Source organism: Notechis scutatus, chromosome 10 (assembly GCF_049901735.1).
Source record: "Notechis scutatus isolate UNSWTSFEM ecotype Mainland chromosome 10, rNotScu1.2, whole genome shotgun sequence".
Taxonomy (NCBI): Eukaryota; Metazoa; Chordata; class Lepidosauria; order Squamata; family Elapidae; genus Notechis; species Notechis scutatus.
The window spans coordinates 6,609,755-6,632,064 of record NC_142018.1 but is presented as its reverse complement, the minus strand read 5'-3'; the positions used below and the strand labels follow the sequence as shown (position 1 = coordinate 6,632,064).

The window sequence follows — 22,310 nt, the reverse complement described above, 5'->3', positions numbered from 1 at the left end:
GGAGGGAATGGGGATTTTGCAGTAACCTTCCCCAGCCACGCCCACCATGCCATGCCCACCAAGCCACGCCCACCAAGCTACGCCCACAGAACCGGTAGTAAAAAATTTTGAATCCCACCACTGATGACAATGGATCCTTTTCGGGGAAAATGAGAGTTAATGTGTGAAGAAAATCTCAGTTACTGAGACTGTACTTGCCCACACAAGTCCCACGTATATGGACAATACAGATAGTCCTCGACTTACAACAGTTCATTTAGTGGCCATTCAAAGTTACAATGGCACTGAAAAAAGTGACTTATGACCATTTTTCACACTTATGACTTGCAGTATCACCATGCACAGGTGACTTACATCCATTTGCTTGACAACTGACTCATATTTATGACGGTTGCAGTGTCCTGAAGTCATGTGATCCCTTTTGGGGACCTTCTCACAAGCAAAGTCAATGGGGAAGCCAGATTCACTTAAACAACCATGTTACTAACTTAACAACTGCCAGTGATTCTCTTAACAAATGTGGCAAGAAAAGTCATAAAATGGAGCAAAACTCACTTAAGGAATTTCTCACTTAGCAACATAAATTTTGGGCTCAATTGTGGTCGTAAGTTAAGGACTGCCTGTATACTTGACCTTTAGCTAACCCCAGCCAGCGGAGAAACCAGAGTTCTTTGCAGGAAGCAAAGAAGTTTTTGCACTCAAGCCTTGAGGACGTTCGGATTATCTTGGTTGGTTGTTCGGAGACTCTTTGTGTTTGAAATATTTCTTGGCAACTTTATCTAGTATTCTTGGCAGCCTTGCCCAACCTTGGCAAGGCTCGTTCTTATCAGGGACCATTAGTTGGAAACAGCCTTTTAACCGTGAAGGGACAGAATTCGTAAAGAATCATTAAAAGGTTTTGCTGTTACTTCCATTTTGTGTTTTGTTTCCTTGGAACAAGGTTTGGGTCAGAACACCCCTGTCTTAGTTCATAGGTGTCGAACCGTTGCCGTCACATGATATTTCACAACATTTTTCCCATTTGCAGAGCTGGGGTGGGTGTGCATCCAGCCCGCGGGCTGTCAGTTTGACACCCCTGTCCTAGTTATTTAGAAGAAAATCTTACACTAAACGTGTTCATAATAGAGCTTGTAGGCCACAGGTGCCTTTTTTTTAAAAAAGGGTTGACCTGCTCCAGTCTCATTTGGTATAGGGAGTTCTCGATTTACAATTCATTTAGTGGGCGTTCAAAGTTACAACAGCACTGACAAAAGTGACTGATGACCATTTTTCACACTTTTGACCATGGCAGCATCCCCAGGGTCACGTGATTTACATTTGGACGCTTGAGAGCTGGTTCATCTTTATGACGGTTGCAGTGTCCTGAGGTCATGTGATCTCCTTTTGTGACCTTTCGATAAGCAAAGACAATGGATAAGCCAGATTCATTTAACAACCGGGTTACTAATTTAACAACTGCAGTGATTCACTTAACAAAGGTGGCAAGAAAAGTCATAAAATCGGGCAAAATTCACTTAACAAATTTCTCACTTAACAGCATAAACGTTGGGCTCAATTGTGGTCTTAAGTTATAACTGTTGTAGTTAAGATTTCTACACAGCACTAGCACTTAGACTTATATACCACTTCACAGTGCTTTATAGCTTTCTCTACGCGGTTTACAGAACCAGCCTATTGCTCCCCAACAATCTGGGTCCTCATTTTAACCACCTCGGAAAGATGGAAGGCTGAGCCGGTGGAAATCGAACTGCTGGCAGTGGGCAGAATTATCCTGCAATACTGCATTCTAACCACTGTGCAGTGTAAAAGGATGGAAGGAAAGAAGGGGAAAAGGAAAAGCAATAGCGTTTGGACTTATATACCTCTTCGTAGTGCTTTTACAGCCCTCTCTAAGTGGTTTACAGAGTCAGCCTCTTGCCCCCAACCATCTGGGTCCTCATTTTACCCACCTCGAAAGGATGGAAGGCTGAGTCAATCTTGAGCCCGGTGAGATTTGAGCTACGAAATTGCAGGCAGCCAGCAGCCAGCAGAAGTAGCCTGCAATACTGCACTCTAACCACTGCGCCACCACAGCTCATATAAGGTTGATACACAGAAATCAGCCACAACTTTGTAACTTAACAGATTCCTCTGCTTAATGGCTGTCCTTCAAGGGAGAGTAGATTTTTTTAAAATGGGGGCCTCTGTTTCCTTCACAAAACTCACCTGGGAACTAGTAGAAAATACAAATCAATGAAAGCATATTCCTGACATAGCAAAGTGTATCCCGAAATGCAGCTAGTCCTCAACTTACAACCACAATTGAGTCCAAAATTTCTGTTGTTAAGCAAGATAGTTAAGAGTTTTGCCCTGTTTTACAACCTTTCTTGCCAAAGTTAAGTGAATCTTTGCAGTTATTAAGTTATTGCACATTTAAGTGATTCTTAATTCTTAATTGTTAGAAAGTCACAAAATTGTTAGAAAGTCACATGACTGTAACTGTCATAAATAAGAGTCAGTTATCAAGTGTCTGAATTTTGATCACATGGGGATGTTGTAAGTCATTTTTTTCAGTGCCGTTGTAACTTTGAACATTCACTAAACAAATGGCTGTAAGTTGAGAATTATCTATAGTCTCTTTTCCTTTTAGAGGCAGGAAATCAATCATATTAAATAATCTTGGATATTTGGGGTCCCCCTTTTGCCTGGGGCTTGGAAAATACCAAGGGATGAAAAGTGGAGAGATCTTAAATTCTCAGTTCTCGCTCCTTGACACCTTTGCAAGTGTGTTTGTGTTGGACACAGCATCACAACCCTCGCCAACTGTGCTCCAGGGAGCATTGAGGCTCAGAGGGCCAAATTAGGCCCTGGAGAAAAAGCAGGGATGAAGGAAACACAGAGCTTGGGAGGCAAGGATGGACATCTCCCCAGAGGACAAATTAGGTCACAAAAAGACCTGCCACCTCCTTTTGCAGTTTACTTGGGAGTAGAGGCTTAAGAAGGGAACAACTGACAGGAGGTGGCCTCAGGCATTCTGGACCTCAGCCAAGTCCATGTGCTCCAGCAGGAAAACAACAGCCCGTCCAGTTTGTGCATTTCCTCGCCATCCGGATAGACAAGGCTGTTGCTTTGGAGTTTGCAGGGGTCTGAGACCGTCCAGCCAGCCCCAGGCAGCAGGATTGGGCCCTTGCCCACCCACCCCCTCCCGCACTCCTGCTAGCCACTTTCCCCAGGATCTCCACTTGGCACCTTCTCCAAGTGGCAAGCTTTCCTTGCTTCCTGCCACCCACCTCGCCCCACTTCCTCCGGAGGAGCCCAGGGATTCCTCCCGCCCTCCAAGGGCCGAAGTGGGGAGGGGGCTTGGAGGGGACTCCCCGAGCAGCCCGTAATTCGGGAGAACTTACCCCATAGACGGGACGCGCTGCCAGGCTCAGGGCAACCAGCAACAGGGGCGCGCTGCAAACCAAAAATAAAAAAAATAAAAAAGGGAGCGGGGTCAAAATGTCACGCTTTCCCACGGCAGACGCGACCCCCAAATATTCTGCCGGCCACCCCTCCCCAACCCCCGCTTCCCTCTGGACTTGGGCACTCACCCGGCGAACATGCTGGCTCTGCCGAGCGGCGGGGCGGCGGATGGAGCCCGCGGGGAGAACGCGGCTCTCTGGAGCCCCTTCCGCGGCCGGACCCCACGCCCCGGGGAGAGGGGGCGGTCCGGTCGTGTGGACGCGCGGGCAGGACACGTGAAGTGCGGTCTCCGCCCTCCCGAAGCAACAGAGGGAGAGAGAGAGAGAGAGAGAGAGAGCCCCGCAGGAGCCCGGCGACCACTCCGCGCCGAAGCCGCACGGCCGAGAGGCGTCGCGGGGGCGGGGGCGGGGGACGAGGGCGGAGCCGCCGCCCTCCAAGCAGCCGCAGTGCCGCCTCGGCCTCGCCTCCCCCGCTTTCCCCCCCACCCCCGCGTGCCCGTTTCCGGCTTGGTCCGTCCACACGTGCTTGTGCCCGCAAGCCTTGGGCAGGGCAGCCAGCTGAGCGGGGGGCGCCTTAGCACCCCTTTCCTTCAGGCTCGTCTTCCCGCCGCTTTGTCCAGGCCGGGGGTGGGGTGGGGGCGCCTGGAATCCCTGCAGCGCCTCAGAGACGAGGAAGCCCCCCTCTCCCTCAGTCAAGAGAGCCGGCTGTCCCACCTGGGCCCCTGGCGAACGTTTGGCCTCTCCATCTCGGGGAGCAGCACCTCTTGCGAACTTAGTTGGCCGGGGAACAGGTGGTTGGGGGGGGGGAAGGACGGGCGAGGATCTCGTGGGAATGCCAACATTATGGGGGAGGGGGGGTGTCTTCTCAGCCCCAGGCACGACCCCTCCCGCCGGCCTCTTCGGGGAGGGGGGGAGGGGTCAGCCTTCAAACTCGGGCCCGTCTTCGGGGCTTCTCCAAGGGCCAGAAAAAGGCTGGTTTCATTCAACTGGCGCTTTGGCGGGTCTGTCCGGTTTCCTCAGATGATGGGAGATACATTTAAAGTGGTGGAAGCGAGCGAGACGCGCCAGAAACGGAGCGACTGGGAGACAGCAGCGGTTGGGGTGCAGTCTCATCGCCCCCCACCCCACCCCGCTCTAGGGCGCTGGGTCCCCACATTGGGAGGCTGCAAAACCCCCTAAAATTTCTCTCTGGGAAAAAAAAATGGAACTTAAGTCTGAAATGTTCCTATGAGGGATAATTAGAGGTGATTACAAGAAAGACATTGAATCCATAAGAATTACACCTACTGACAGCAGCTAGAATAAGGTGTATGCTCAAAACGGGGAAACCAGAGAGTAGTCCCACAGAGAATAAAATAATAAAAATTATGGATTGTGCAGAAATGAATAAACTCACCATGGAATTGCAGAAGGAAGAAAAAGAATACTATACGGTCTGGGAGAAATGGTATGTTTGGTTAGGTAACAGGAACAAAAGATAATGTAACATGTAAATTGTTATGTATCTATGTATGTATCTTTGTATGTCAATGAATATGGGAAAGGCGATGCCACAACGTACTGCAAAGAATTGTAACTATGCTTTAGTTTTAAAACTACAACCTTGATAAAATTTATTAAATAATTTTAAAAAGTTCCCTCTGGGAAAACTTTCTAGACTTGCCCCGTTCTTGGTTGCATCTGAAATTGTGGGGGGAATGGACTACCGAAGATGGGGTGTAATTCTGTCCTTAAAGAACCCTAACGAAACGCTCCTCCACAAACGAGAGGATTGTGGGAACCCAGCTGAAGAGGTCCGTGTAAAATAAAGCGAGAATCATGCACGGGTTCCTTAAGCGCGGACGCCTGGGTCGTCGGAAGGGGGAGGGGGGGATATGACCCGTTTCTCCTCAGAGGAGAACTTTGCGCAGAAAAGCAACTTTTATGCCTCCCAAGTTCTCCTGGTGCAGAATTGACTATCCCCCTCCTCTGCCAAAAAGGAAGTAAGGAAGGCCAGAAGGCCTCCCGAGCCCCGCAAACTGCGCTCAAAACCCTCTAAACCAGGGTCTCAACCTTGGCAACTTTAAGCCTGAGGACTTCAACTCCCAGAATACCCCAGCCAGCTTTGCTGGCTGGGGCATTCTGGGAGTTGAAGTCCTCCAGGCTTAAAGTGCAGGTGAGACCCTGTTCTAAACCAAGAGGTCTCCAACCTTGGCGCTCTGCCTGGTGGATAACTCCCAGAATTCCCAGTTCCTGGGAATTCTGGGAGTTGAAGTCCGCCAGGCTTTAAAGCGGCCAAGGTTGGAGACCTCTGCTCTTAAACCCCAATTCAACGCACGAGCCCCGCGGGCATGGCAGCTTAGCCCTGGGCTAAACCCCGGCTTCGCGCAACGAAGAAACAAAGGGGGGGAGCAGGAGAAAAGTTTTTTCCCCTTCCTTCCTTTTTTAAAATCGACCCGGATTTCGGAGCTCGGCGGCCCAATAAACGCCTTATACGCCCCTGAACTCAAGCCGCGGGACTACAAACCCCATCCGCCAGCGGTGAGGAGGGCAAGCCGGCCGGCAGGCGCATGGATCCGGGCCGAGGCCGGGCGGCGAGAGGCAGGCAAAGTAGTCCCCAGAGAGAGAGAGAGAGAGGGGGGGGCGCGGAGAGAGGGAGGTCGGGCCGCGACCGCGCACCCAGCCGGGAAAGGCGGGGGCGGAGGCGGGCGCGGAGGAGGAGGAGGAGGAGGAGGCGGGCGCCTAGAGCCGCTTCTGCCTGGCCCAGCCCTGCCCAGAGAGTCCTTGCCCACTTCATCCTCCTCAGCTTTGACTTTTTTTTTTCCCCTTCCCTTTTTTTGGGGGGAAGGTGGGCGAAGGCTGGCTCAGCTCCGGCGAGGCTGCGGGGCTCCTGGAGGAGGTGGAGGATGAAGCTGAGCCCGGGCGCCCGTCGCCTCCTCTTGCTGCTCGCCCTGGGACTCGGCGCTTGGGACGCCCAGGCTGCGGTGGGTGCTCGACTCCTTCGGATGCCCCCGGAGGGGAGACCGGGGCGGTGGGGGCGGTGGGGGGGGGCTGACCCGGGCCGGGGCCGCGCTGAGGGGACGAGAGGGAAGCCTCGGCTTTCGCCGGTGGTGGGGAGTGGGGGAGGCTGCCAAGTGACGGGCTGCAGACCCCGGAAAAGTTGGGCAAAGTTGCTTTTAAAAATAGGCTCCGGGGCGAGCGGGTGCAAGGAAGGCTGGGAAAGGGGGAGGGGGGCCGCGGGAACGGGTCGGAGCCTGCGTCGCGCCCCTGCGGGGTCCAAGGGAGCGAAAAAGCCGGCGCGGAGGGTGTGTGTGTGCGGGGGGGGGGAGAGAAGGCGGCGGCAGGAGCGCTTGTGAGGAAGGGGCATCCGTGGCTCCCACCTTGGGTGTAACGCGCAGAGAGGGGAGCCGAGTGCCTTGGAGGTCGCCGGGGAGGCGAGAAGGGCAGGAGCCGCCGGAGAGAGATGGGGTGCAACCCCCGACCCCCCCCCCCGCCGCCCAATAACTGGCTCCTTCAGGTGGCCGCATCAGGGCAGCCTCCTCCTCTCCTTCTCTCTCTCGCCTTCTCCCCCTCAAACAAAGGCTGGGGCGGTTGGGTCTTCACTCCCTTCGGTGCAAAATTGACTCTCTCCAAGGGGCTTTCTCTAGTAAGCGAAAGTGAAGGCGTGCGGGGTGAGGAGGTGGTGGCCCTGCCTTGCCGATCCGACTCCAGCTAGTGAGGATGCAATCTGAACCCCTTTCCCTTTCCTTTCCCCACCGTTTGCAAGGGTGCCTTAAGCTAAGATCCCCCTCCCCCCTAAGATGGAGATGCTGGTCTTAAAAAGAGAGCGGGGGACACCATGGCAAGGTTCAGCCCTGAATCTCAAGATGCCCCCTTTCCTTTCCCACAGGCTGTATGTAGGACTTTGCTATGTGTATAGGAGCGGGGGGTGGGTGGGCGGCAGGACTGTAGGCGTCCCACAGAAGTGTAGCTTCCTCCCCATCCAAACTGCTGCTGGAGGAAAAGTGCAAACTGGAAAAGTTCATTTGAGGGAAGAAGTGGTGGGCACTAAAACAAAACATGGCACTTTTCTGTCCCCCCCTCTCTCTAATATGGACCTTAAATTGGCTGTATCCTCCTTTTCCACTTTCTGATAAAAGTTGATAAAAGTTAAACTTCTTGAGAGGTGGAAGGTGGAGTTAAAATTGTACTTGCAGATTAGTGGGTCTTCTGTCTTCTGTTTATGACCCACTGATGAAACTAACACCAGTGGACGTTAGTGCTGTGATCGCTTGGAGGGGTTATAAAATAATGTGTGCACACATTATTGGAACCTACAAAATGTGTACTTCACCAGCTGTTTAATCTGCCCTCTTGCCCTCTTTAATTGTGTTCCTCTTCTCCCATGCACAGAAATTTGTCAAAATAGTTGTTTTCTCCTTATGTCTAGTTGTAATTTATTAACAGGCCTCTTGAAATAATAGGTATTATTAACTAATGCTCTCTCTCCTTTTAAGGTAGCATTTAATTGCCACGGTCATTATGGAAAGGAGAATGGTGGGCTAGAATGCAGCGGTGCATGTTTGAAATCACTTTTGGTCCAATATCCGTAGTGAACTCTTGTTTGTTATTTATTTCAGGAATGAAAACTCAGCCAGAGTTTTTGTCTGTTTGTCTTGCACTTTTCCCCTAATTATCTAATGACATGAATGGGAAGTTACTCATCTCATTTTATGGGCTAGTTTGTGATGCGTTTTTTTTCTCTTAGTTTGGGACCACAGACTGAAATGCTTTAACAATACTCAAGTTACTCCTTAACAAGTTTTGCTTTCCCCCCACCTTCCCCATTCCATACGGAAGCCCTGTCATTTAGGGTAAATAACTTTGTCCCATGTCTTACATGTTATCAAAATAATGTATATTTGTTTGTTGTGGACAGATAGACGGAACCTCACCCCAAAACTGAGCTCCTGTGAAGACAGATCAAAACCAACTAATTTTAATTCTCTTCAAACATAATTTCTTTAATGTTTTCTGGGATTTTACGGAAATTCCTTTGCTGAAGGATAACCAAAGTATCTTATTCCATAATGCTCCATTCCCTGCAAGGAGTTTCCATCTGGTGCAGTAATTGACTTTGTGCATGTTAATTCAGACATCAACCTCGTTAAATTGAGCAGGCCTCTCATTTTGTAATAAAAGTAACGTGGAGCTGCTGGCAAAGTACTCCATTCAAGTTTGGCATCTGCTCCGGACTAAAATTCCCAGGGTTTGGGTTGGGGTATGGGTGGGGACCAAATTAATTAATTCTTTGTATAACTATCTACTTTGCATAATTTGAGCGCATAATAAAGTGTAAATTCCTAGTGTTAGAAAAGAGGAGAGGGCTCTGTACCCCACTTGCGTTGTTCATAAAGCCCGAGTTCCTTTTCTTCTGTTTTTCTGTGTTTGTTTGTAACACCTGCATTGGGTATCCCAGCACACTGTTAAGACAGCAGGGATGAGTCATGCTGGTCTGGTCACCAATATTTTTGAATTATGAACAAACTTGAGTGGAAATGTGAAACCTGGTGCAAACTTGGCCCCTTAGGAAAGAACCACACGAGTTCATTTGAGGCAAAAAGGTTACATTTACTGAAAGCCAAGCAGTTATAGTAATGTGAAGTCAGAACTGAAGTTTGAGTGCAAAAAGCACTAGGTTAAACTTCCCTCTTCCCCCTGGTTGTCTTCCTATTGTCCAGTCACATTTAGAGAAGATGTTTTGCTAACGGTCCATGTTTTGGTTGGTAGATAAAGAGGTGCTGCATTCCATTCTCAGGATCAAGGCCTTGAGATGCCCTTGAGAACAGCCCAACTATCGCTTTTGGTTTCCCATGTCTTGCACATTCCCCCTCTAAGTCCACCCCCCCCAAGCTCCCCTCCCCCGTAATACATGGCACACTGGCCTCTTAAGTGAAGCATAGAAATGAGTGAAGGAATGAAGGCAGCTCTGAAAGGAAAAGTTGTTCGTTTGTCCGTAAGATTGAGGGACAGAGCTGAGCATAAACTAGATCCCTTGATTTGGAATACGTCTACAGCAGTGTTGGTGGTTTATAACAGGAGTCCCCAAACCCTGGTCTATGAACTGGCACCAGGCCGCAACAAGCCAGAACCCGGTTTGTGCAAACAAGGAAAGACCCATCTGCGGGATGCAGGCAGCACCTGAATCCACGCACCCCCTCCGGTCTGCAGAGAAACCCCTCTCCAAGGAACCGGTCCCTGATGCCAAAAAGGTTGGGGGAGGCATTGTCAAACTCCTGTCCCATAGGCTGGATGCGTCATGTGCTGGCCATGCCGACACCCAGTTTAGCGAAGGGGGGGGAGTCATGATAAGTCACATGATGATGCGAGTATCAGTCTAATCTGTAAAACCCAAAGAGAGTTTCATTCGTTTCCACATCAAACACGAAGTCCAGAAACGGTTTCCATGTGGAAACAAAAACACTTGTGTTCTTTTCTTTAATCAAAGTGGTCAATGTTGCCATTTCATTTGCTCTCTAACAGGGGTCTCCAACCTTGGCTACTTTTAAGTCTGGCAGATGTCCACTCCCAGAATTCCCCAGCCAGCAAAGCTTGGTTGGGGAATTCTGGGAGTTGAAGTCCACCAGGCTTAAAGTTGCCAAGGTTGGAGACCCCTGCTCTCTAGGGAAGAAACTGCATTTCCCAGGCTGCTTTTCTCATGCAAGGCTTGGCTTTATCCTCAAGGCACCTTTCCTAGGTTGTTTCCGACTCCCACTGCTGAATGCAACCAAGAGAAAAAAAGATACAGGTAGTCCTCAACTTATTTAGTGACCGTTCGAAATTACGGCACTGAAAAAAGTGACTGACTTAGGACCATTTTTTCACACTTAGGATCATAGCAGCATCCCCATGGTCACGTGATTTATATTTGGATGCTTAACAACTGACTCACATTTATGCCGATTGCAGTGTCTTGTGATCCCCTTTTGTGACATTCTGACAAGCAGAGTCAATGGGGAAGCCAGATTCACTTAACAACTGTGTTACTCATTTAACAATCGCAGTGATTTAACAAATGTGGCAAGAAAAGCGATAAAAGGGGGCAAAACTCAACCAATTTCTCCCTTAACCACAGAAATTTTGGCCTCAATTGTCATACATTGAGGTTTGCCTATAGTTGCATGCACCACAAAAGAGCTGAAATATTGATTGGGTAATATTTGGGTCTACTTAAATTTAGGTTCCATGGAGGAGGTGGATGGTTCCACCCTATTGGGGCCCGCTTGGGTTTATGGAAAGCTACTCAGGGTGTGCTGTTCAAAGGCCAGGTGTTGCTTCTGCCCCCAAAAGTTGGATACTTCTGCTGTAGGTTATGACACATTCCCCTTCAGGCTATCATAATCCGAGTAGGAATTGGATTCCAAAACTGCACATGCAGAGGGCCCCTGGTTCTGGTTCCTGGTAGTTCATAAGGTGGCAAGGTGGATTACGTTCAGTGGTGAGATTCAAAAGAATTTTTACTACCAGTTCTGTGGGGCATGGCTTAGTGGGTGTGGCTTGGTGGGCGTGGCAAGGGAAGGATACTGCAAAATCCCCCTTCCCTCCCCACCCCGCTAACCTGCTTTCCAGCTCCGTTCTCCTGTGCAGGGCAACAAAAGAAGACTCAGCCAATCAGCTGGGACTCAATGGGAGGCAGAGAATAGATGGAGTTGGTGGGGCCAGTCAGAGGTGGGATTGGCCAGTTCTCCGAACTACTCAAAATTTCCGCTACCAGTTCTCCAGAACTGGTCAGAACCTGCTGAATGCCACCTCTGGTCCCATTGTCAAGGACAGATTCAACCCAAAACTCAGGAGAAACTTCCTGATTCTGGGAACAATTAACCAGTGGAATGACTTGCCTTTGGAAGTTGTGGGAGCTTCATCACTGGAGGCTTTCAAGGAGAGACTGGACAGCCACTTGTCAGAAATGGTACAGGGTCTCCTGCTTGAGCAGAGGGTTGGACTAGATGACCTACAAGGCCCTGGGAAGGAAGGGAGGGAGGGAAGGAGGGAGGAAGGGAGAGAGGGAAGGAAGGAAGGAAGGAAGGAAGGAAGGAAGAAGGAAGGAAGGAAGGAAGGAAGGAAAGGAAGGAAAGGAAGGAAGGAAGGAAGGAAGGAAGGAAGGAAGGAAGGAAAGGAACGAAGGAAGGAAGGAAGGAAAGGAAGGAAGGAAGGAAGGAAGGAAGGAAGGAAGGAAGGAAGGAAGGAAAGGAAGGAAGGAAGGAAGGAAAGGAAGGAAGGAAGGAAAGGAAGGAAGGAAGGAAGGAAGGAAGAAGGAAAGGAACGAAGGAAGGAAGGAAGGAAAGGAAGGAAAGGAAGGAAGGAAAGGAAGGAAAGGAAGGAAGGAAAGGAAGGAAGGAAGGAAGGAAAGGAAGGAAGGAAGGAAAGGAAGGAAGGAAAGGAAGGAAAGGAAGGAAGGAAAGGAAGGAAAGGAAGGAAGGAAGGAAGAGCAACAGCAATAGACTTATATACCACTTTATAGTGCTTTACAGCCCTCTCTAAGTGGTTTACAGAGTCAGCCTCTTGCCCCCAACAATCTGGCTCCTCGTTTTACCCATCTCGGAAGGATGGAAGGATGGATTCGATCTGCCAAATTGCAGTTGAAGCAGCTTGCAGTACTGCACTCTAACCACTGCGCCACAGGCTCTTAATATATCCATGATCATATTTTGTTGCAAATCAGATAGTGTCGTCATCAGCAGCACCATCAAAGTGGGAGGGAGGGAGGGTTGATTTAATTTGTTTGATTCAAACGCGATGCATCTCAGCTCCAAATAATTCTGGGTGGCTCATGATACACCACAGTAGAAAAACAACATAATAAGAAACAAGAAAGCCTGACTAGGACAGAAGAAAAAGAAATATAATAGAAGAAATATAACAGAAGGAAAACAATACAGGTAATCCTCGACTTACAATTGAGCCCAAAGTTTCTGTTGTTAGATGAAATATTTGTTAAGTGAGTTTTATCCCATTTTACAACCTTTCTTGCCACTGTTGTTAAGTGAATCACTGCAGTTGTTAAAGTTAGTGACATGGTTGTTTAGTGAATCTGGCTTCCCCAATGACTTTGCTTGTCAGAAAGGAGGATCACATGACCGTGGGACACTGCAATGGTCATAAATATGAGTCAGGTGCCAAGCATCTTATTTGTGATCGGGGATGCTGCATTATTTGTGATCACATGACCACGGGGATGCTGCAACAGTCGTAAATGTGAATAACAGTCATAAATCAGTTTTTTTCCGTGCTGTTGTAACTTCAAACAGTCACTAAATGAACTGTTGTAAGTCGAGGACTACCTATGTAATAAAAAACAAGAAAGCCAGATTAGAGCTGGGAAACAAAAAGAACAAGAAAGTGATGAACTTGATAGATTCCACCAACATCTAACATCCAGCAATAGCTTCCAGCCTCAAGGCTAGGAGATTATGATCCTCTGGAATGCCAACAGAGTGGGATTATATTCCCATGGAAAATAAAGCACAATATTTATTTCGAGTGTTTGTGTCCTGCTTTTTGCCTCGAGTGTAGATTTGCAGGCACCCATCAGAGCTTTTGCGCCATAGTAAAAGACAGACCACAGACCTCTCCAAATGCAAGAAAAATATAAAGCGGAAAGGTGCCTGCTGGCATAGTTAGTTGTGAATACATGAAATGGGTACATATAAGAAAAATAAAAGAATAAGAGAAACAATAGGACAGGGACGGTAGGCACGTTGGTGCGCTTAGCAAGAAGGTTCAGTCTGGGATTTTGCAAACTGAACCCCAGGCTGCCAGAGAAAGGAAAATTGGAAAGGAATCTTTGGGGGAAATAGGTAGAAACAAGACTTCAGAGTTTAGGTGAAATGGGAGCTGGAAATTTACCTAGACTTCTAGATAAAATCGGAATGAGAATTTTTGTTTTTCGTACTAAGTTATTTTTAGGGAAGGATCTCTCCTAAAGAAAACATAAATTCCCTTGAATTAGATCAGGGTGTCAAACTCAAGGCCCAGCAGAGGGTGGGTGCTTAGATCTGGCTTGCAAGGCTGCCCTACAAACAGTGAAGGACACCCCCCAGTAGGGCTGCAGGAGGCCATTGTGGGCAAAAACGGTGCTGGGGGCACACATGCCCCCCCCCTGAGCTCCATTTTTGCTGGCAAAGGGCTAGCAAAACAACCTAAAAACAAAACAAAAGAAGAAATGTTTCCCCTCTTGCATTTGAGCATGCAAGAAGGGACAGGAAAGGAGAAAAGGAACGAGGAAATACAAAGAAAAAGAAGAGAAGATGGGAAGAAAGGAAAGAAAAATAAGGGAAGAGGGGGAGGAAGAAGAAAGGTGAACGAAGAGAGGAGGGAGGGAGGGAAGAAGGAAGATTATAATGAGGGAGGGAGGGTCTCAGGGAACACCTGCCTTAGCACTTGGCCACCACAGGTGTCCCTCTCCCCCCCCCACGATGTCGAGCAGGCCACGCCCACCCCGTCCCTGCGAGATCAAACAAAATCCTGATGCAGCCCTCAGTGAAATGGAATTTGACACCCCTGAATTAGATAGTCAATTTAAAATAATAGAGTCAATTTAAAATAATTCTCAATACCTCTTGAATGTGAAGCAGCTAAACTCGATCTTGGTTGGTTCCCCTATTTTCACAATGACTGGCTTTGCCCATCAAACTAGGTCAAATTTTGTTCATTTATTTGTCGAATAAGTAACCCTTGGCTGGATTCACTCAAGGTGCTAAACCGCAAACAACATGGTGGTTTCATGCATTGACTTCACACAGTGTGAGATGGTCTGGTCCCAAAGCAAAACTCTCGCCTTCCTAAATCTACAACTTTAAAGTCTGGCATGATTTTCAGTGCTGGTGATCAGAGAGGCATCTAAACTTTGTGTTTCTCGAAGATGATGAACCTTCTCTCCGCCTTAGCAACCCCTTCCTTGTGTGGACTTCAAACATAGCTGGCTGGGGAATTCTGGGAGTTGAAGTCCACACACCTTAGTGTGGTCAAGCTTGAAAACATCTTGTAAAGCATTATGGATCGCGTTCTATCCTCCCTGAGAAATAACTTGCATTCCTTTAACAAGATGTTATCAGATGCTCTTTTCAATCAGGAATGCCAAATGCTTTGCTTGAAAGTTTCTGTTGTTAGATGAAATATTTGTTAAGTGAGTTTTATCCCATTTTACAACCTTTCTTGCCACTGTTGTTAAGTGAATCACTGCAGTTGTTAAAGTTAGTGACATGGTTGTTTAGTGAATCTGGCTTCCCCAATGACTTTGCTTGTCAGAAAGGAGGATCACATGACCGTGGGACACTGCAATGGTCATAAATATGAGTCAGGTGCCAAGCATCTTATTTGTGATCGGGGATGCTGCATTATTTGTGATCACATGACCACGGGGATGCTGCAACAGTCGTAAATGTGAATAACAGTCATAAATCAGTTTTTTCCGTGCTGTTGTAACTTCAAACAGTCACTAAATGAACTGTTGTAAATCGAGGACTACCTATGTAATAAAAAACAAGAAAGCCAGATTAGAGCTGGGAAACAAAAAGAACAAGAAAGTGATGAACTTGATAGATTCCACCAACATCTAACATCCAGCAGTAGCTTCCAGCCTCAAGGCTAGGAGATTAAGATCCTCTGGAATGCCAACAGAGTGGGATTATATTCCCATGGAAAATAAAGCACAATATTTATTTTGAGTGTTTGTGTCCTGCTTTTTGCCTCGAGTGTAGATTTGCAGGCACCCATCAGAGCTTTTGCGCCATAGTAAAAGACAGACCACAGACCTCTCCAAATGCAAGAAAAATATAAAGCGGAAAGGTGCCTGCTGGCATAGTTAGTTGTGAATACATGAAATGGGTACATATAAGAAAAATAAAAGAATAAGAGAAACAATAGGACAGGGACGGTAGGCACGTTGGTGCGCTTAGCAAGAAGGTTCAGTCTGGGATTTTGCAAACTGAACCCCAGGCTGCCAGAGAAAGGAAAATTGGAAAGGAATCTTTGGGGGAAATAGGTAGAAACAAGACTTCAGAGTTTAGGTGAAATGGGAGCTGGAAATTTACCTAGACTTCTAGATAAAATCGGAATGAGAATTTTTGTTTTTCGTACTAAGTTATTTTTAGGGAAGGATCTCTCCTAAAGAAAACATAAATTCCCTTGAATTAGATCAGGGTGTCAAACTCAAGGCCCAGCAGAGGGTGGGTGCTTAGATCTGGCTTGCAAGGCTGCCCTACAAACAGTGAAGGACACCCCCCAGTAGGGCTGCAGGAGGCCATTGTGGGCAAAAACGGTGCTGGGGGGGGCACACATGCCCCCCCCCTGAGCTCCATTTTTGCTGGCAAAGGGCTAGCAAAACAACCTCAAAACAAAAGAAGAAATGTTTCCCCTCTTGCATTTGAGCATGCAAGAAGGGACAGGAAAGGAGAAAAGGAACGAGGAAATACAAAGAAAAAGAAGAGAAGATGGGAAAAAGGAAAGAAAAAAAATAAGGGAAGAGGGGGAGGAAGAAGAAAGGTGAACGAAGAGAGAGGGGGAGGGAGGGAAGAAGGAAGATTATAATGAGGGAGGGAGGGTCTCAGGGAACACCTGCCTTAGCACTTGGCCACCACAGGTGTCCCTCCCCCCCACGATGTCGAGCAGGCCACGCCCACCCCGTCCCTGCGAGATCAAACCCAATCCTGATGCAGCCTTCAGTGAAATGGAATTTGACACCCCTGAATTAGATAGTCAATTTAAAATAATAGAGTCAATTTAAAATAATTCTCAATACCTCTTGAATGTGAAGCAGCTAAACTCGATCTTGGTTGGTTCCCCTATTTTCACAATGACTGGCTTTGCCCATCAAACTAGGTCAAATTTTGTTCATTTATTTGTCGAATAAGTAACCCTTGGCTGGATTCACTCAAGGTGCTAAACCTCAAACAACATGGTGGTTTCATGCATTGACTTCACACAGTGTGAGATGGTCTGGTCCCAAAGCAAAACTCTCGCCTTCCTAAATCTACAACTTTAAAGTCTGGCATGATTTTCAGTGCTGGTGATCAGAGAGGCATCTAAACTTTGTGTTTCTAGAAGATGATGAACCTTCTCTCCGCCTTAGCAACCCTTCCTTGTGTGGACTTCAAACATAGCTGGCTGGGGAATTCTGGGAGTTGAAGTCCACACACCTTAGTGTGGTCAAGCTTGAAAAACATCTTGTAAAGCATTATGGATCGCGTTCTATCCTCCCTGAGAAATAACTTGCATTCCTTTAACAAGATGTTATCTAGATGCTCTTTTCAATCAGGAATGCCAAATGCTTTGCTTGAAAAAGAGCAGTCTTGTGTTATCTGGTGTCAGAACCTCCCTCTGTAGGTCAGGCGTGGGTGACAAGGCTTCTGCATTTGACCAACAATGCTGACCCTTCCACACGAGCTCTATTATTCAGTACGTCTGTCGCCTACCAACCCAGTTCCTTCTGAAATTCCCAGTCCCCTTCCTTAGAAAACAGAAACCTTGCCCAAACTATCAGAACTGGGGAAAAAAAAATACAAGTATGCTTAATTCAAGGGAGGGTGATCACATAACCCCCAGGACACTACAATCGCCATAAATATGAGTCAGTTCCCAAGAGTTTGAATTTTGATCAGATGACTTATGGGGATGCTGCAATGGTCACAGGTGTGACAAACAGTCATAAGTCACTTTTTGCAGTGCCACTGTAACGGTTACTAAATGAACTGTTGTAAGTTGGGGACTACCTGTAGTTGACCAAACTTTTAAGATTAGATCTTTCCCTGGACGCTTCCAGCTAATGAAACATTTTTCTACAAAGAAGAATGTCTTGTCAGTAGTTGTACCATTTTGGAGGGTGTTGTCCCCAAAACGTTTTGCCTGATCTTCTCTATGCTGTTTTTTCAGCACTATCTTAAAAATATTCCTCTTTTCCTGGCATTTCACAACTTAAGCATTTCTGGGATTTTAACATGCCCTATAAGTCAAGGGTTGCTATTAATGTGTTTCATTGATTTTTCTTTTTGGTCTGACACTTTAAATGGGCTTTGAAGACGCCTGTGCTGTCTTTTATCAGCGTGTCTTCCTCTCTTTTAAAAACTAATCCTCTTTTAGAACTCAGAACTTTGGTTCGTGAACAAATCTAAACTCTAAATTAAGATCCTTTTCATTGCTGCTTTAAACAAAGATTGCCAATAACTTGTGTTGGATACTTTAATTCAGTGGTTTTTCCAAAGTTGGCAATTTTAAGATTTGGACTACAACTCCCAGAATCTCCCACCCAGCATTCTGGGAACTGAAATATTTTGGTAAAAGTTGCCAAGTTTAAAAGAACACTGGTTTAAAATGTGCTGTTATTTAAAGCTTTTGCACTTTGTTACATTCTATAATAGTTGTCTAAAACAGTTTGTAACTCATTTGACAAAAGCTAATTTTGTTTTCTAAACACTTTGCAAGTAGCAATTGATTAGAATTGTTCCTCTTCCTTCACAGCAGGAGATTTGGAACAATACACTGTCCTTAATTCTCCTCTTGACTTTCTGGCTATTGTACATACATAATGGAGAGTGAAGGCCTTCATCAATTGCCCTAAATCAGGGTTTCTCAATCTTGACAACTTTAAGGCATGTGGATTTCAACTCCCAGAATTCCCCAGACAATTATGCTAGCTGGAGAATTCTGGGAGTTGAAGTCCATGCATCTTGAAGTTGCCATGGTTGGAAACCCTATCACAAGTCATTTTGAGGGTTTGCTTGGTTTTCTTTTAATAGGTTATGTGGACACAGCCTTGTCAGTATCAATGATTTATGACTTAGTATGTTACATAAATCCCACAAACTCTGGTTTATCCAACAAATCAAGATTTAACAAATGTTGGTCTAGTAAAATGTGGGAACCCAGCCTGGTTGAACAGACCTTTATTAATTGCAGTTACTTTCACATTTCATTTCAAGGTTGTTGTTTTTTAATATGCCCAACTGTCAGAGATCACTTCCTCTTGGAGTTGAATTCAAGTGTGAGAAAAGCAAGTGCAGATAAATGGTGCCAAACACACATCAGTCTCCTTTGTGAGCTCACAAATATCTCTACTATAATTTCAGGGAAAACTATTTGAACAGGCTTTGGAACCTGAGCTGCATTGGAATACAGGGGTGTGGAGGTGGCTGTATGGGAAATATGTTGGTTTCAGTGGTGGGATTAAAAAAAATACTACTACCGGTTCTGTGGGCATGGCTTGGTGGGCATGGCAGGGGAAGGATACTGCAAAATCCCCATTCCTCACCCACCCCACTAACCTGCTTTCCAGCTCTGTTCTCCTGTGCAGGGCAACCAAAGAAGACGAGCCAATCAGCTGTGGGCATGGCTTGCTGGGCGTGGTGTTCTATGAGTGTGGCTTGGTGGGTGTGGCAGGGGAAGGATACTGCAAAATCCCCATTCCTCAACCACCCCACTAACCTGCTTTCCAGCTCCGTTCTCCTGTGCAGGACAACCAAAGAAGACCCAGCCGATCAGCTGGGACTCAATGGGAGGCAGAGAATAGATGGGGGCGGGGCCAGTTAGAGGTGGCATTTGCCGGTTCTCCGAACTACTCATAATTGCTGCTACCAGTTCTCCAGAACTGGTCAGAACCAGATGAATACTCACCTCTGGTTGGCTTGCAAGACCAAATTATAACTGTCTAGCCAGGGTTTCATCTTTACTAACAAGCTTTCTTCAAATGCATCTTTTAATAGAAAAAAAATGTTGGTCTGAAAAGTTCTACCAAACTCCTCCTGAGTTTCGGCTGTCATAGACAAATAGAAGCAGTCCTCGAGTTGCAACCACAATTGAGCCCAACATTTATGCTGCTAAGTGAGACAGTTGCTAAGTGAGTTTTGCCCCCATTTTATGACCTTTCTTGCCACAATTGTTAAGTGAATCACTGCAGTTGCTAGGTCAGTAACCCGGTTGTTAAGTGAGTCTGGCTCTCCCATTGGGCTTGTCAAGACACTGCAGCCATCATAAGTAGGAATCAGTTGCCAAGCATCTGAATTTTGATCATGTGACCAGGGAGATGCTGCAATGGTCATAAGTGAAAAATGGTCATAATTCACTTTTTTCAGTGCCATTGTAACTTTGAATGGTCACTGAATGGTTGCAAGTCAAGGACTACCCACATCTTTCTTCTACAATTTATTTCTGGGCATAATCCAAAGAATAATTGCTAATGCTCCAGGATATCTTAGCTTCTTCCAGGCTGCTGTGATACTGCAATTCCATGGAAGAGCTCTTTTAGGTGGTCTCTCTGTAAAAGATCAAAGGTCAAAGATGAAAAGCCGTGGCCTCAGGCCATCCTTAAAGATGGAAATCTCCATTCTGCGAACCAAGACTGTCAATTCTTTGTGATGTTTGGCAAGAACCTTAATTGAGGTATTTTTATCTCGTAGATAATAGACATTCCAATAGCTGCCTGTCAATTCCTCCTGATGTTTGGCAAGAACCTGAATTGAGGTGTTTTTATTTTACAGAGAAGGGACATTCCAACAGCTGTCACTACAGGTTTTCACCGGAATCCTGTAATTGTAAATTGTACAATTCATGGTCCAGAAACTGAAAAAAAAAGAGATATTTGACAATATTGTTGACTCTGGAAGTAGAAACTTGGTGTACTTATTATTTTAAAAAGTTTAGATCTATAGCCAAGACTAAAATTTGGCACTTGGTGATTCAAAAGGGGTTCTTTGGGTTGACTAACTGGACTTTCTGTCCTGGGTCAAGCAGGACATGAGAAAAAAATACAAAAGAAAAAGAAATTCCCCCTTGAACTAGGAGGTGATGTAACTGATGTGGAAAAAATTGCAGGAGGCCGATCTCTTGAGGCAAAGTTTCCAGCTTATTCTCTGGCCATAAAACAGAATGGTGTTTTCAGCCAAGCACTTAAGATAACAACTGAACTAAAATCATGCCAACTTGGGGTAGAGGGGGAAAAAAAGGCATGGGTCATGTCAAGCTTGCTAATCTCAACGTCTTTGTCCTTTGTGGGTTTCAGATTTGGCACCAAGTCGAGCTGGGTTCTGGCCCATAAATAGCAACAGGGTTCCTTCTGGTCCCCTCCACATCCTTGGTCAAGGGTGTGATAGTGCTGAGGTCTACCTAGGCTGGCATTATACCAGGCAGCCAAGGGGGTGGTTTTAAAAACAAAGGGAAGGGAAGTGAGTGGATTGTGAGCTTGCCATGTCTTGTGGGACTGTAAATATCTCACTGGGGGTGGAAAAAATCAAACCAGTTTAAGAAGCTGGTTGCTCCCTAGGGCACCACTTGAATTTAGATTCTTGGTTTGAGGGGTACTGCTTGGAGTACTGCTTGACTGGCCAACTGGGCTCTTTGCTGTGTTGATGTGTATTACAGGTAGTCTTCATTTAGTGATTTCCTTATTTAGCAACTGTTTGCAGTTATGACAGTGATGAAAAAGTAACTTTACAAACAATGATTGCATTTATGACCTTTGCAGGTTTGTAAAGCAAAGAAAAGCTGAAGTCTGCTCATCGTAAGCATAGTTGCAGTCACTTATCACCACTTTTCTTTAACAATCAAGTTGCCAGTCCCAATTATGGTCATTAAACAAGGTCTACCGGTATGCACTTCTCACCTTATCCTTTACAGCTTCTCCACACTTTTATTTGTCTTGCTGTTGCTTTCATTAACAGGTTCACACATTGCACTAACTCATAGTGGAATTTAGTTCAATAGGGTTTACTTGATTATAGATCAGCATCTTATGAATTCAGATATTGCAGTTTATAACTATAGATTTATCTATTTGGGAACCTAATCAGTTGTGTCTTTTCCACTAACCACATCCGAGTCAAAAACGAGACTTACAATAGTTTGTTTAGTGACCGTTCATAGTTACAAAGGCATTGAAAAATGTGACTTATAACCATTTTTTCACACTTATGACTGTTTGCAGCATCCTTATGGTAACGTGATCAAAATTTAGATCGTTGGTAACTGGTTCATATTTATGACGGTGCAATGTCCTCGTGTGTTACGTGAACAGCTTTTGCAACCTTATGGCAAGCAAAGCCAATTGGAAACATTTAATACTTAATATACTTAATAACTATTTTACTAATTTAACCACTGCAATGATTCACTTAACAACTGTGGCTAGAAAGGCCATAAAATGGGGCAAAACTCACTTTAAAAAAGTCTCACTTAACAATAAAAAATTTGGGCCCAATTATGGTCATAAATAAAGGACTACCTCTAGTCTAATCAGTAAACCCAAAGTCAAGAATTCATTTTTTTTTTTCTGACTCGGAGCACAAAGTTCAGAAGTGGTTTCCAAATAGAAACCAAGCTGATCTCTAATTAAAGCAATCATTTCTGCTAGTGCCATCACTTTTTACTCTCATGATTGAAGATGAATTCTATGGTTCAAGAATAGAACCTTGGATGATCTTTGCAGATGGTCCCCGTTTTAAGGAAATGTGGACGCTGTTGTTCACACTTCCTGCCGAGCTGTGGTTTGTGGAATAAGCCACAATGGTTAGGGTCACATAAATCTTAAGTCACAGCCTATAATTACAAACCACAGTGGTCAAATTCACAGGGCGCATTGAACCATGAAGAGATTCAATACACGCTGCCTTTATCCAAACCCAGACTTTAAGTTTAAATTGGGAAATGATTGTATTGCTCTTTGAATAGAGAACTCTCCTTTGTAAAGTGGGAAGGCGGTAATCTCTTTGGTTTCTTAGAAATGAAATATGCTTTTATATTGTACTTGTATTTCACTTTGTGAAATTTTACAGGTAGTCCTTGACTTACAACTACAATTGAGCCCCCCCAAAAATGTTGCTAAGTGAGACATTTGTTAAGTGAATTTTGCCCCATTTTATGACC

The 22,310-nt window shown here is 45.9% G+C and overlaps 2 protein-coding genes across 2 annotated transcripts in view; one reads left to right on the top strand and one right to left on the bottom strand.

Moving 5' to 3' along the window:
* COL4A6 (collagen type IV alpha 6 chain) overlaps nucleotides 1-3,832 on the bottom strand; it is a 190,626-nt gene extending 186,794 nt beyond the window's left edge. The window contains 2 exon segments of the mRNA XM_087972038.1: nucleotides 3,384-3,435; nucleotides 3,573-3,832. Coding sequence (XP_087828164.1) covers nucleotides 3,384-3,435; nucleotides 3,573-3,583 — 63 coding nt within the window. The 5' untranslated portion in view covers nucleotides 3,584-3,832.
* Nucleotides 3,833-6,187: 2,355 nt separating this feature from the next.
* Nucleotides 6,188-22,310, top strand: part of COL4A5 (collagen type IV alpha 5 chain) — a 130,638-nt gene continuing 114,515 nt past the window's right edge. The window contains 1 exon segment of the mRNA XM_087972037.1: nucleotides 6,188-6,406. Coding sequence (XP_087828163.1) covers nucleotides 6,329-6,406 — 78 coding nt within the window. The 5' untranslated portion in view covers nucleotides 6,188-6,328.